The sequence below is a fragment of the Hylaeus volcanicus genome, chromosome 7 (genome assembly GCF_026283585.1).
Source record: "Hylaeus volcanicus isolate JK05 chromosome 7, UHH_iyHylVolc1.0_haploid, whole genome shotgun sequence".
NCBI classification, from domain to species: domain Eukaryota; kingdom Metazoa; phylum Arthropoda; class Insecta; order Hymenoptera; family Colletidae; genus Hylaeus; species Hylaeus volcanicus.
Window position 1 is genome coordinate 4,756,527 of NC_071982.1, and position 12,796 is coordinate 4,769,322.

Consider the following 12,796-nt stretch of genomic DNA (forward strand, 5'->3'; position numbering starts at 1 on the left):
AAACTATGAGTTTGCACAAACATCAGCAGTCTAAATAAAATATTGAGAATCTGCACCTGTTTATGATTCCTCTATAACTTCAACTAGCTTAATCCAATCTTCATGAAATCTTTTTTGGTTACTCTCAACATCCTCATGGAAATTATTACATAAATATGTCTGATATCATAGTACGCCCTGCACTATATTTTTGTTTTAAATTCCCTTGGTAATATAAATTCAAATAAATATCGAAAAAGGTTCTTTCCTTTTCAGGAAAGTTATACAAACTTGTGACTATACCAAGTGCTTCGAAATCAAATTTAAAATTTTTCAAAAACTGGAGTTCAATCGACTTGCGCAGTGAACAGTTCATACCATGCCGTGTGTATTCAAACCCGAAAGTTTCCCAACGAATATCCCCGGTCCAGTCACCCTCACCTCACGATTCCACATGCCGAAGACCCATCGGAGGATCCCAAACGCGTTATAAACGACTGGCCATCGCTGTCGTCCCTGAAAATCCCCATTTTTGCCGACGTCGCGCGGTCCGCGTCCTAATACGTATTCACGAGGCGGTCCCATCGCGGCGATAGGATAAAAGAAAGCGTGGCCAGTGGTGTCCGGTGGCGCGTCCTTATTCAGACGTGGAAAAAACGTGTCAGCCAGCGAGAGAACTCGCATCGAGAGCACCGGGGGTCCTTATCGCGGCGCGGCTCGTACCTTATTACGTACCGCGCCCTTCTCCGCTGGCTTGGCTCTCGTCACGGCTCGTAAAGTCGACGCGGTCGCAAAAGGTGGCTCGCGAACAGGCCTCAGGATCGGAAATTCCACGGCCGCGGGTCCGACCGGAGAGAGATCCGTTTGCGAGAGGGCCGTAATCCTTTAGCCGGCGCAATGGGGGCGCGTACCCGATGCACAGACTCGATTCTTCCCCACCCCGCACGCCTTTATCGTCCTGCCTACTCTAAATATTTCTCTGGCATGAATTTATAACGACGACGGCGCGCACTGCTAATAACGACCGCCGATACCTAGCGATGGGACAAAGCGGATCGCAAGCCAACAGGGTAGCGCTAGAATACTGGGATTGGGGATTGTTGATACTCGATGGATGATATTGGAGTAGTGGAGTAGTAGCTGTAGTAGCAGAGAGATGAATCAAAGTGGACCCGGAAACTTAGAGACTCGTCACGCTCGAATTTGGTGGATGAGAAATTCGAGGACATTGATCTTTGGTAGATAATAAGGATTAGAACCTCTTCATAGTTCAGGTCCCAGAAAGTAACAGTGGTTAGTGCAAAGTCGGAAAAATACAGATTCTGACAAGTCAAAGACTCAAGTTTAACATCTGGCAGCTCAGAGTCCAAAGTACCTAACATTTAGGAGCTCAGAGTCCAAAGTACCTAACATTTAGGAGCTCAGAGTCCAAAGTACCTAACATTTAGGAGCTCAGAGTCCAAAGTACCTAACATTTAGGAGCTCAGAGTCCAAAGGACCTAACCTTTGAGAGCCCAGAGTCCAAAGAACCTAATTCCTGCCGGTTCAGAGTCCAAAGTATCTAACCTTTGAGAGCTCAGAGTCCCAAGAACCTAACATTGGAGAGCTTAGGGTCCAAAGTACCTAACCTTCAGGAGGTCAGAGTCCAAAGGACCTAACCTTTGAAAGCTCACAGACCAAAGAACCTAACCTTTGAGAGCTCAGAGTCCCAAGAACCTAACATTGGAGAGCTTAGGGTCCAAAGTACCTAACCTTCAGGAGGTCAGAGTCCAAAGGACCTAACCTTTGAAAGCTCAGAGACCAAAGAACCTAACCTTTGAGAGCTCAGAGTCCCAAGAACCTAACATTCAGGACTTCAGAGTCCAAAGAATCTAACCTTTGGCAGCTAGGAGTCCAAGAACCTAACCTTTGAGAGCTCGGAGTCCCAAGAACCTAACATTGGAGAGCTTAGGGTCCAAAGTACCTAACCTTCAGGAGGTCAGAGTCCAAAGGACCTAACCTTTGAAAGCTCAGAGTCCAAATCACCTAATCTTTTACAGCTCAGTGTCCCAAGAACCTTATTTAGATATCTCAGAATCCCAAGACCCGACTTTAGGTATCGCAGATTCCTAAGAACCTAACTTCTAGTATCCCAGGATCCCCAAAACCTAACCATTTCTACTTCAAAGTCCCAAGAACCTAACCTCAAATAACTAAAGCTCCTCAAAACCTAACTCCCAACACTCCTTCAAACCAGGCTCGGACCCATTTTCCAAACTTCACCAAACCAAAATACCCTCCTTTCTCCAACTAAGTCCAACGACAAAACATCGCCGGGTGAATAATGGCATGCAAACGGGGCGTTTACGTAAAAGTTTCATTAAGTAATGGCCGAGGTCCGCCTATGGCGATGAATGGGCCCCGGATCCCTGGCCAGTCGCGGACACGGAGAGCCGATTTTACGCGGCGTGACTCCGACAGCCGCATAGAGTCGAGTTCCAGCGGGGCCAGCTCTCCTCGTAGATCAGTGAAAGTCCGAGCTGCTACTTCGTTGCACGGCTGCTGCTCCGTTTGCGCTGGCGACAGCCAATCCGACACGCGAGACTACTCTATCGCCGCCGTTGAATGGCACACACGATCGTACCCCGACGATATAGCGCGGGGCTGCGTGTTCTTTCGACACACCGCCACGGATACGATGGTTCGGATTTCAGAATTTAGTTTGACAGTCCCGAGGGGCCTGATCGTGTCGAACACCACTTGGACACTTTGATTGTCCGCTCCGATTAACCGCCTACTTGCTCTGGTGCTCGTTGGTAATTAGCTCCTAAGGATTCCAGGCTGAACAGATACAAGGGACCATTGGAATCTTAGGAACGAGCTAGGATGACGATGTCAGGAATCGGTTGGACACTTGAATAGGGTATTTCGAGATTACGGTTGGCGACTGGGACCGGGGATTATTGATACTCGAAGAAATGGTAGAGAATCATGTAATTACCTTCATAGATTAGCATTCTGTAAGAGTGGACAGACAGAGCTCAGAAGATTATCAAAAGTTGGACTCTGATAGCTGAATTGTGTAAACTTACGTCTTTGGTAGCTCATAATTACGAGAGCCTAACTCTTTGTAGCTCAAAGTCTCCAGAACCGACCCATTGACAGCTCAAAGTCTGAAGAATCTAGTTTCTAAAAGTTCAGAGTCTCAAGAACTTACTCATCTGGGGCTTAGAGTCCAAAGTACCTAACCTTCGGGACTTCATAGTCCAAAGAACCTAACCTTCAGGATTTCAGAGTCCAAAGAATCTAACCTTCGGGACTACATAGTCCAAAGAATCTAACCCTTGGCAGTTCAGAGTCCAAAGTACCTAACATTTGAGAGCTCAGAATCCAAAGAACCTAACCTTTGGGAGCTCAGAGTCCCAAAAACCTAACTTTAAGTATCTGAATTTCCCAGCCAACGCATGTCAGGTTCTTGAAACACTGAGCTGTAGGCTCATTATTCAGACCGCAATGCTAGCCATCACCAGGCTCCCAACTCTAAGCTGTCGAAACGTTCATCTCGAAAAGGCTCTAGGAAACAAAACGTCTCGTCAACCATTCGTTCCCAATTCATGTTTCATTTGAACAAGTCCGCGTGATCGTTCGAAGCGTTTCGGCGAGCGCTAGGCCTGGCGTGTCGTTAGGCCAGCTTCAACGTTGCCGCGCGCGGCTGCTATAAAACAAGCGAAGTTATGCTGCCATTCAGCGGCACCATTATAGACACGACGCCCAGTTATTTTCACCCGATGCAAATTCACTTTATCTCGACGGTAAATTCCGCGAAATTTATCGCGGATTCTGATTCCGCGACTTTCTACGCGCGGCAACCGTCTACTTTACACACTGTCTCGCTTAACGGCTATCACAATAATCGCAGGCGGTTACGGTTAATGACAATCGCCGCCTCGGGTCTACCTGGCCGTCCATTTTTCTTCCCACTCCACGTGGTGCCGCTTAAAATCGCGCCTAATGATTCCTTCCACCTCGTCTGTTCTCTCGCGCCAACATTCTTCGGCTTCGACGCTGCCTTTATCGCGCGGAAAACTCGTTCGCGTGTCTTTTCAGACCGATTGTGGGTCTCGATAATTTCAAAAGGAGAATTCGTTTAACCGGTATGCCTCTTTCAAAAAATTCAGTTACACGGCTACTGTTCGATGGGGACGACAGCTCGTTAAAGCCTCACCTTGTTCCAGGGGGACGTGTAAACGAGTCTTTCTCAGGTTTGGCTAGGCTGAGAATAGACAACTTCGAGGATGGGTTGCGAGAAATTCTTCATGGAGAATGTTTAAAAATTCCCAGGAGCCAAAAAGCAGACCTAACCTATTTATTTATTTCTTTTATTTAGCACTTTGTATATTCATATTACTATAATATGTTATACTATATTCTCTATACAATATAATAATATATTATTATATATTGCATGTATTCTATAGTATATTCTACATTACTATAATATATTAATACTTCAAACCCATCCCGTTTCCAACGTAGAGATCGACGACAAGAATAGGAACTTGAAGAATGTCTTGCGAAAATTCTTGACAGAAAAGCATTTAAAAATGGCGCCGGTGCTTTGAGTACCTCCCTAACCCATTAAGCATCCCCCATACTCTTTTTCAAAATGTCAGCGAATCCGACGTCCTCCGCCCGTTCTTTTTCTAATCTTTTTACGTATTTACATTCCAACGTTGTTAATCGCTTTCGAGGTTCGCGCGAGAAGGACAAAGAGAAAAGAACACGGAGAAGAAAGAACCAGTTGCCAGCGGTTTCTTTCGTCCCCGTGTCAGAGACCGTTCCCAACACGCGCTGGGCTGATTCGTGATTCAGTCAGCGTCGAGGCAAGAGCTTCCGGTGGACGTCACACGCATCCTTCTTCCTCTGTTTCACGATCCACGACAAAAGTACGTGTCCCGTGCTTTTACGTTTCCATTTAACATGCGCCTGCCTGTGTGCGCGTTGCACGCGTCGCGTTAACGTCGTCCACGCGTAGAATTTTCAACAAGTTCCCGCGAGAATCATCAGAAATCTTTCGTTTCGGTGATTTCGTCGAGTTCGGTAGGATTCGGAAGCTAGTTTACGGCTCTAGGAGTACGTAAATCGTTCGTCGGTCACTTACTTTGCACAGAGCGACGCCAGTGTCTAGCCTGTCCATAAAATTGTCAACGTTGATTCTTAGCTCCGGATAGAGAGCATTCAGCCATTCCGCCAAGTCCTCTTTCATCGCTACCAGATACTCCTCGGAGGATTTGAAAGGTCGGTAAGACCTTGCTTCCAGAAGCACCGACATCTTGGCTCTCGAGTACCTGAAAACAACAGCAAACGTTAATTTTAAAATCGTACACACTGTTTTAAAGAAGCTTCCATGAAGCTTCTGTGAAGCTTCTGTGAAGCTTCTGTTACGCTCGTACTAAACGTGAACTCGAGTGTCCAACTTCATTCGATAAATATTAATGAAACGTCGTGGTTGCATCAGTCATACGTGTCAAACATGATGCCACGGCGAACATTCTCAAACCAGAGTACGAGTACATAAGAGGAACACTAGAAATAATATTCATCTGCTTTTTATGGGTCCTCACTTGCGAGGCTTCAAGACATACATCAGTCAAACTTCGACAAACACAATCACACTGCAACGTATCTACCTGGAGTATCTAAAGCGTCCCACTGAACTGAATCATAATTTGCAATTAAAATTCAACGCACCGTTTTTCCCAGCCAGTTCCCATCCCGGCAATCGACGAACGTTGCGCTGTGAAACGTACCGCGTACGAGCAATAAAATTTCGAGGGATTTGCAAGACAATGGCCAGCTCCGCGCGCACTGTCAATCGTCCCAGAAACTCTCCCCTAGCTGCTGCACCAGTTAAACCACCCCACGTGCCCATAATGTGTCTGAAACCGTGCCCTATCGCGACGGTTGTTTGCTGGTCCCCTGGCTACCCTTATGAATCTCCATTGCTCTCATAAACCAATGATTCCTGACCGAACTAGCTGCGCCAGCATGTGTTTGCCCCTATCTCCGACGATTAAGCTTCCGTGGGTTGAATATGATCGCTGGGAGTCGATTGGGGAATCTAATCCAGTGTTTGGCGATGCAAGAAGATTCGCGGTGACCCTTTGATTTAGTGGACGTAATTGTTTTATGGTTTGACCAAGTGGGTTAGTCATGTTCTGTAGTTTGATGAGGTGGTCTGGGTATGTTGGTACGATTGCCTTTGATACAAATGTCTTGTGTTAAGTCTAGAGTAAGTGTTTATGTATAAAGGAGGATTGAGAGGGACGTTTGAATGTAATTGTTTGATGGTTTGACGAAGTTGGTTGGTCATGTTCTCTAGTTTGATGATCTAATTCTGATCTGAATGCCTTGGTATGAGTGCCTTTGGTACAAATGTCTTGTGTTAAGTCTAGAGTAAGTGTTTATGTATAAAGGAGGATTGAGAGGGACGTTTGAATGTAATTGTTTGATGGTTTGACGAAGTTGGAAGGTCATGTTCTCTAGTTTGATGATTTAATTCTGGTCTGAGTGCTTTGGTATAAGTGTCTTTGATACGAATGTCTTGGGTCAAATCTGGATTAAGTGTTTATCTATGAAGGAAGATTGAAAGTGACCCTTGAATGTAATTGTTTGATGGTTTGACGACGTTGGATGGTCATGTTCTCTAGTTTGATGATCTAATTCTGGTCTGAGTGCCTTGGTATAAGTATCTTTGACCCAACTTGTGTCAAGTCCGGATTAACTGTGTATCTATAAAGAAGGATCGAAAGTGACCCTTGGACGTAATTATCTGATGGTTTGACGAAGTTGGAATGCTACTCTAGATGCCTCAGTATGCCAATTTCTTCAATGCCTCGTGCTAAGTCAGGCTTAAGTCTTAAAAAATTAAATCTGAACAATGTTCCTCTCAAATCTGCCAGGACAATCATCCTACAATCCTAAAGGATCTTCAGTACTTTCCCCAGTACATTTCACGAATTTTCCAACTAATCTGAAGGCTACCATGCTGGGAATAGTCGCAACGTACCCTTCCCACTCTATTGATTCAAACGAGCCGCCAAGGATGAAGGGCGCGAACGCTGAGAGGGGAGTTTCGGAGAAGGAAAGGAACCGCAGGCCGGCGGGCATATCACAAAGGCGAGGTCGAAAGTTCGTGCGCCGACATCGTCGTCCCTGGATTACGATTCACAAAAGGTGACTGTAAAATGTCACCGTCTCGTGTTTCCCGACCATGCAACGCGCGTGATTTACTCCTCGTTTACCGTCGTGTCCTCTCCGCGCGCTTCTGCGTCGCTGGACCGCGCGTGCACGTGATACAGGTGTTTCGAACCTAAATGGCAAAGTGGATGCGAATGAGGATCGAGAGTGACCCTTGGATGTAACTGTTTTATGGTTTGGCGAAGTTGGTAGGTCATGTTCTGTAATTTGGTGATCTAGCTCTGGTTGACAAGTGGATTCACAGACCAAGGATCTTCCGAATCCTTCTGTTCTACTGAAGCTACGAGGTTAAATTCCCTAACAACTAAAACATTAGGCTACCAAAGGTGAACCACTATAGAACAATAATTCAGATCAACTTCGGCTCGACGAAGTGTCCTGCACCTCCTGCTACAACCCAAGGGACATCTAAACGAAGGACTCCACGCGCGTGTGAATAAATCGATTCGTTGAGGTTGAAAAATCACGGCGATGCGCGCGACCCGAGGAATTGCGCCGCGATAGCGATCGCGACTCGTGAAAGCGTTGCGCCTGGTAGGTGTATGTAAACGAGCGTGTTTCGTTTTACAGTGCGATACTTCCTGCCTCGGTTCGCGAACAGTTCGATTGAATTTTGCAACAAGTACGATTTACCGTGAACTTTTCCAGTCCCAGCCAAGCTTTACGATCCATAAAGCGTCTCCAAAGATTTCCTCGCATCGCACCGACCGAATACGCGACGTAAATACTCCCGGTTGACACTTTGACGTTCGCGAGTGTATTTATTGCTCGTTAGGTGGCACGCTGTGTCTCTTAGAAAGCAAAAATTGTCTCGGAGAAAAATTCACCAGCGACTACGTTTCTCTGAACGTTGTTTGAAGAAGAAACTGGGAAGTTTGTGGATTTCCGAGTGCACAGTTCGATTCTTTGAGCAAAAGTGAGTCAAAAATGTGGAATAAAGTTTCTTCGTAGAAAGCTTCTTCTTTGAGAAAATTGGGTTTGAAGTATAAGTTCTCATGCGCGCGCAGCAGTGGACGCCATTGCTGCCGTGCGCGCCACCGCTGTGCGCGCGCAGGTGTAATTGACTTTTGAAATCGTTTTCCTCGGAAATGGAAGGACGTACTGAAAAATTTTATTCCACATTATCGCTCTATTTTGCTATGAAGAATTGTTTCGTTCAACTCAAATCTACCTATATTTAATTCTCCATCTAAACCACACATGCTCAAGATTCGCAACACCTACGAGCAACAAAATAACTCCTTTAAATTATTAACTGAGTATCAACAAAACTCGAACGTTCCACTTCTACGAGATCCTTACATCCAAAGTTCTTTCATCGAAGTAACGGGTGATCGAATCAACAAGAATTCGCATAATAGAAGGAGCGTCTATCCGCGATCGCAAACGGGCGCGTTTAAGGCGGTCATCCGACGCGATTAAACTCGCCCGATGAATTACGCGCCGGTATTTTTTGAGACGCACCCGGCTAACGCGAACTGTCGGCATTTTAACGAGCAAGTATCGGGCACGGTGTCGCCAATCTCGCCCCATTAAGATGCCGATAGTTCGCATTTGCGGCATATTTGCGTCGAGCTTTATTCGGCGACTCGCTGCATAAATCGCGGACATTTTTGGCTCGGAAAACCTTATCTGGCTCGTTTCAAAAAGAAGAACGCGATTGTTCGCGTCTCGCGCGTCCAGCTGGACGTATTCAGAAACTGGATCGACGATAATTTATTTAATTGCTGCAGTCTATCTTCGGTACGTGATTATAATTGGTTCGGGTGGTGGCTCTTTGTTTTGATTACGTCTGCTACTGGGGATTCACGCGGAGGGACCGAAGGTCTCTGAAGTAGATGAGTTGAGGACTCGAATAGGAGAGTTATAGTGATCTCATCTTGTCTCTACAGACTTGGAAAGTGTTAACTAATGTTAAAGTAGTTGGGTGACTCGAATATCCGAAGAGAAATTCAACGATGACCACAAGTCCGTCAACCATATGGAGAAAGTCCAAGTTTGGGGCACAAACCGAATAAAAAGCAGCAATGCTTCCAAGCAATCGATTAACTCGAAAAACAAGCCACGGCATTTGAACTTTTCTTTCAAGAAGTGTGACTCGGGTTTTTATTGTAAACGAAACTCTCCGTGCTCGCGGTTCTCCAACGTCACCGTTAATCAATCATTCATCCGCGATCTAGGAGTTCATAATTTCCCAAGGAGCAACACGAGACGCGGTTTTCTCGCTTTCTCGCGACGGAAAACGACGAGGCCGTGGCGGCGGTGCTTCGGGCTGGCTAGGCCGGCCTCTAATTTACTGTTAGCTTGGCAGTCGATACAGCCGTTATCGCGAGCCACGAAACCAAACGAGGGAGTCACTAAATCAGCGACTTTAGCCACGCGCGTCGCGCACGAGACGGTAATGGGGATCGAGTTAATTTAAAGAGACTCGAATTTACGGCGCGAAATTTCGTGCAAACGAGCCTTTTTCGACGACGTTGCTGATCCATGATGCTTTGATGTCGGCACGCGGTTAGATACGAGGGTAAATTTAGGTTTTAGAAAAGCTCGGGAGGGGGAGAGTAATGGCATCGAACTGAGCGAGATTATGTCGCAGATAAGAGGTTATGTTTCGAGGCTCGGGTGAAAACCTGATTACAGTGATGGAGGATGTAGTTGCTAAAAATTTGCATGGTTATGTAGAGTGTCCTGTTGTTCTATTATACAATCATTCTATCTCTATTTAAGAAATTTGTCTAAATTTATGTATTTATAATGAAATAGCCATTTGGAAATATTGAACTTATTATTTAATTTAGATAAACTCACATAAAAGATACTTATGGGACTGACCGTGTAATATTTATTTGGAGCCACCTTTTGTGTAATAATAATTATATTTATAACGAAATATTCATTCGAAAACATCAAACCTACAATTTAATCTAGATAAACTCACATAAAAGATACTTATGGGACTGACTGTGTAATATTTCCTCTGGTGCACCCTCTATACAACAATAAAAAAATTCTACACTGATGCAACGAACTCAATAACGATCGCAATGTTAATTAATCTCTGGCGATCCGGGACTGTCGATTCATCGTATTTATGGAGTCGTGTTCATTCATTCGTTCATTCCCAATTACCCTCATTACCTGCTTCGCGAGCCTCGAGTCTCGAGGGAGGAACAATGGCCGCCCCACTCGTTACAAAAGCGCGCCAAAAACGACTCCGCTCGGGGCGCTAACGTAACCCTCCTTCTCACGCGTTCGTTCGTGAATTTTCGCGCGGAGACTTTTATTATACACCTGTCGTTCTTTTTCAGTCGATGTAAAAGGAACGTGACCGCGATGAAGTCGAGTGAAGTTGAAGAAGGCGACACGTACGCGCAAGTATCGAGCTAGGCATGCGTACGTACATGGTGGGTCACGAAAAAAGGAACGGTTCAATATCTTCGATGGAAATACAAGTAGAATTCTCTGAAGAATTTATTGTCTGTAATCAACGCTCGATTAAATTTCTTTGAAGCAGCTTGGTTCGTTACTAGCGAAAGAGTGAATTGTTTACGGTGACCTGACACGAATATCTCACCCTGTATACAACGTGGGACGCGGGAAAACGTATCAAGCTGCGCGTAATCCGCTCCTCGCTTCTAATTTTCAATTCTCACGATTGAATTATGTATGCGCGTAATAGAAAAGCCGCGGGGAATTCCGCTCCTACGGATAACTCAATTTCCACTTTTTCCTTTTTCTTTATCCTTTCGCCGTTCCTTCATCGCGCGTCTTCCTCCAATGGCCTCGTTTAACATGTAAACCGCGAAGTTCTCGATTCGATACTCCTTGTTGTTACTTATTCCTGCCCCACCATCCATCTTGGTATTCAAAGCTACCGCCATTTCCAACCTAACCTCTTCAATGATACCGTTTCTTTATTCGAACCACTTTCTATACTAAAATTGCGAACGAGTGTCGCTTAATATTCCGTGTATTGTAATTTTCTAATCCAACGAAAGTCTGGCCAAAGAGAAAACCGAAGGCAATGGAGGATAATAGAAACTCGGCCGTTTCGAGGGCAACTCGGAAATCTGTTAATAAAGGCTACAATGTGGCAAATTAGAAATTACGCTTACACGGAGTCGGAACTAATTACGCGAAATATGATACAGCTCGTTGAGGGATCCGTGACGAGTGAAAAAAGTTTAGCTGACATTTAATGGGCTGTAAAACAGCAAATGACCATTAATTGCCCGGCGCGCCTCGTTGCCAGCGCATGAAACAGGCGTTATACGTCCGACGGATTCGTTTTACGTATTTACACCCGACAAGTTATCGGTTTACTAACAACTATCGTAATTTACGCTCTTATTAAATCTGTAAACTGATATTAGGGGCAGTGCTCGATACTCTTGCTTCTATTTGACATAACCGTGCAGAGCGTGAGCTTTTTAAATTGCAGGAATTATTATCGGGGAGGGCCTCCGTTTTAAATTAATTTCGTTTACAGAAGCGGTGCAATGAAATTCCACTAGTTTTATTTACTTTCGTATTTGCACAAGAAGTGGAAGTGCAAATACGCGATATCGGCGACGAGCGAAGAAATAAAAGGCGAGAGGCCTGAAGTGGTTATTAAACCTAACCTCGATTTAATTTGTATTAAATTAGTTCTGTCGACAAAGATATCTATAATAAACATAACTTTTATCTAGAACATTTACAGTGTAGTTCCTGTGTAATATACAACCTATACATTTTCAATATTTTAATTATTTACTTCGTTAATTGCACTCGATATTGTGAAGAACGTTTATAAATTTATTTAATATCCCAGACAGAAGTGTAACATTTCCATAGAAAAAGATTGCATTTACAATTTTAATTTAGAAAGTCTGAATTCTCCCGCCAAAATTTAAACGTAAATTTAAATTCCTCCGTCGAAAGCTTTCCTCGCGTAATTTTTCGTGGTGATCGTGCGAGCTCGACCTAACCCCGTCGTTAGGAGGCGAAAGGGGTTCGGTTAGGCCCGAGGGTTTTTATTATTCCATTGAACACCGCGAAAGGGACGGAATATCAAAAGGTGAGTCGCCCGTGGGGACTTCTTATGAAAGCCAGTACGTAAGTTTACCTACGTGAGCGTACTTTAAAGGCGCGCTTCGCTCGTTGTAACGGTATATTGCGATGTGCACGCAAAGAGAGCGAAAGAGCAGCTGAAGCGTGTGTACGACGAGTGGTAGATGGGAATAGAAACGGACAGTGAGGAAGAAAGTTGGAGGGATGCAGCTACGTGTCAGAATCCCGTGGAAGATACTCGAACACCCGTATCTTGTAAACAGACATAACCTAACCTCAAATAGTACACATTCTATATATTGTACAAGCACATGTAGTATATTCTGTTTAAAGTTAAATTAACGACACATATTTTCCTGTACACTAAATGCTTTGTATAAGTAATAGACAAAACCTAACCTCAATAGTACACATTCTATATATTGTACAAGCACATGTGGTATGTTCTGTTTAAAGTTAAATTAACGACACATATTTTCCTGTACACTAAATGCTTCGTATAAGTAATAGACAAAACCTAACCTCA

At 44.6% G+C, this 12,796-nt stretch overlaps 1 protein-coding gene across 2 annotated transcripts in view; it reads right to left on the bottom strand.

The window, feature by feature from the left end:
- LOC128879265 (GAS2-like protein pickled eggs) overlaps positions 1 to 12,796 on the bottom strand; it is an 82,281-nt gene that overhangs the window by 58,434 nt on the left and 11,051 nt on the right. For both annotated transcript variants that reach the window (XM_054128248.1, XM_054128247.1), the window contains exon 2: positions 5,120 to 5,306. In XM_054128248.1, the coding sequence (XP_053984223.1) occupies positions 5,120 to 5,290 (171 nt within the window). In that variant the 5' untranslated portion in view covers positions 5,291 to 5,306. The remainder of the gene's footprint in view (positions 1 to 5,119; positions 5,307 to 12,796) is intronic.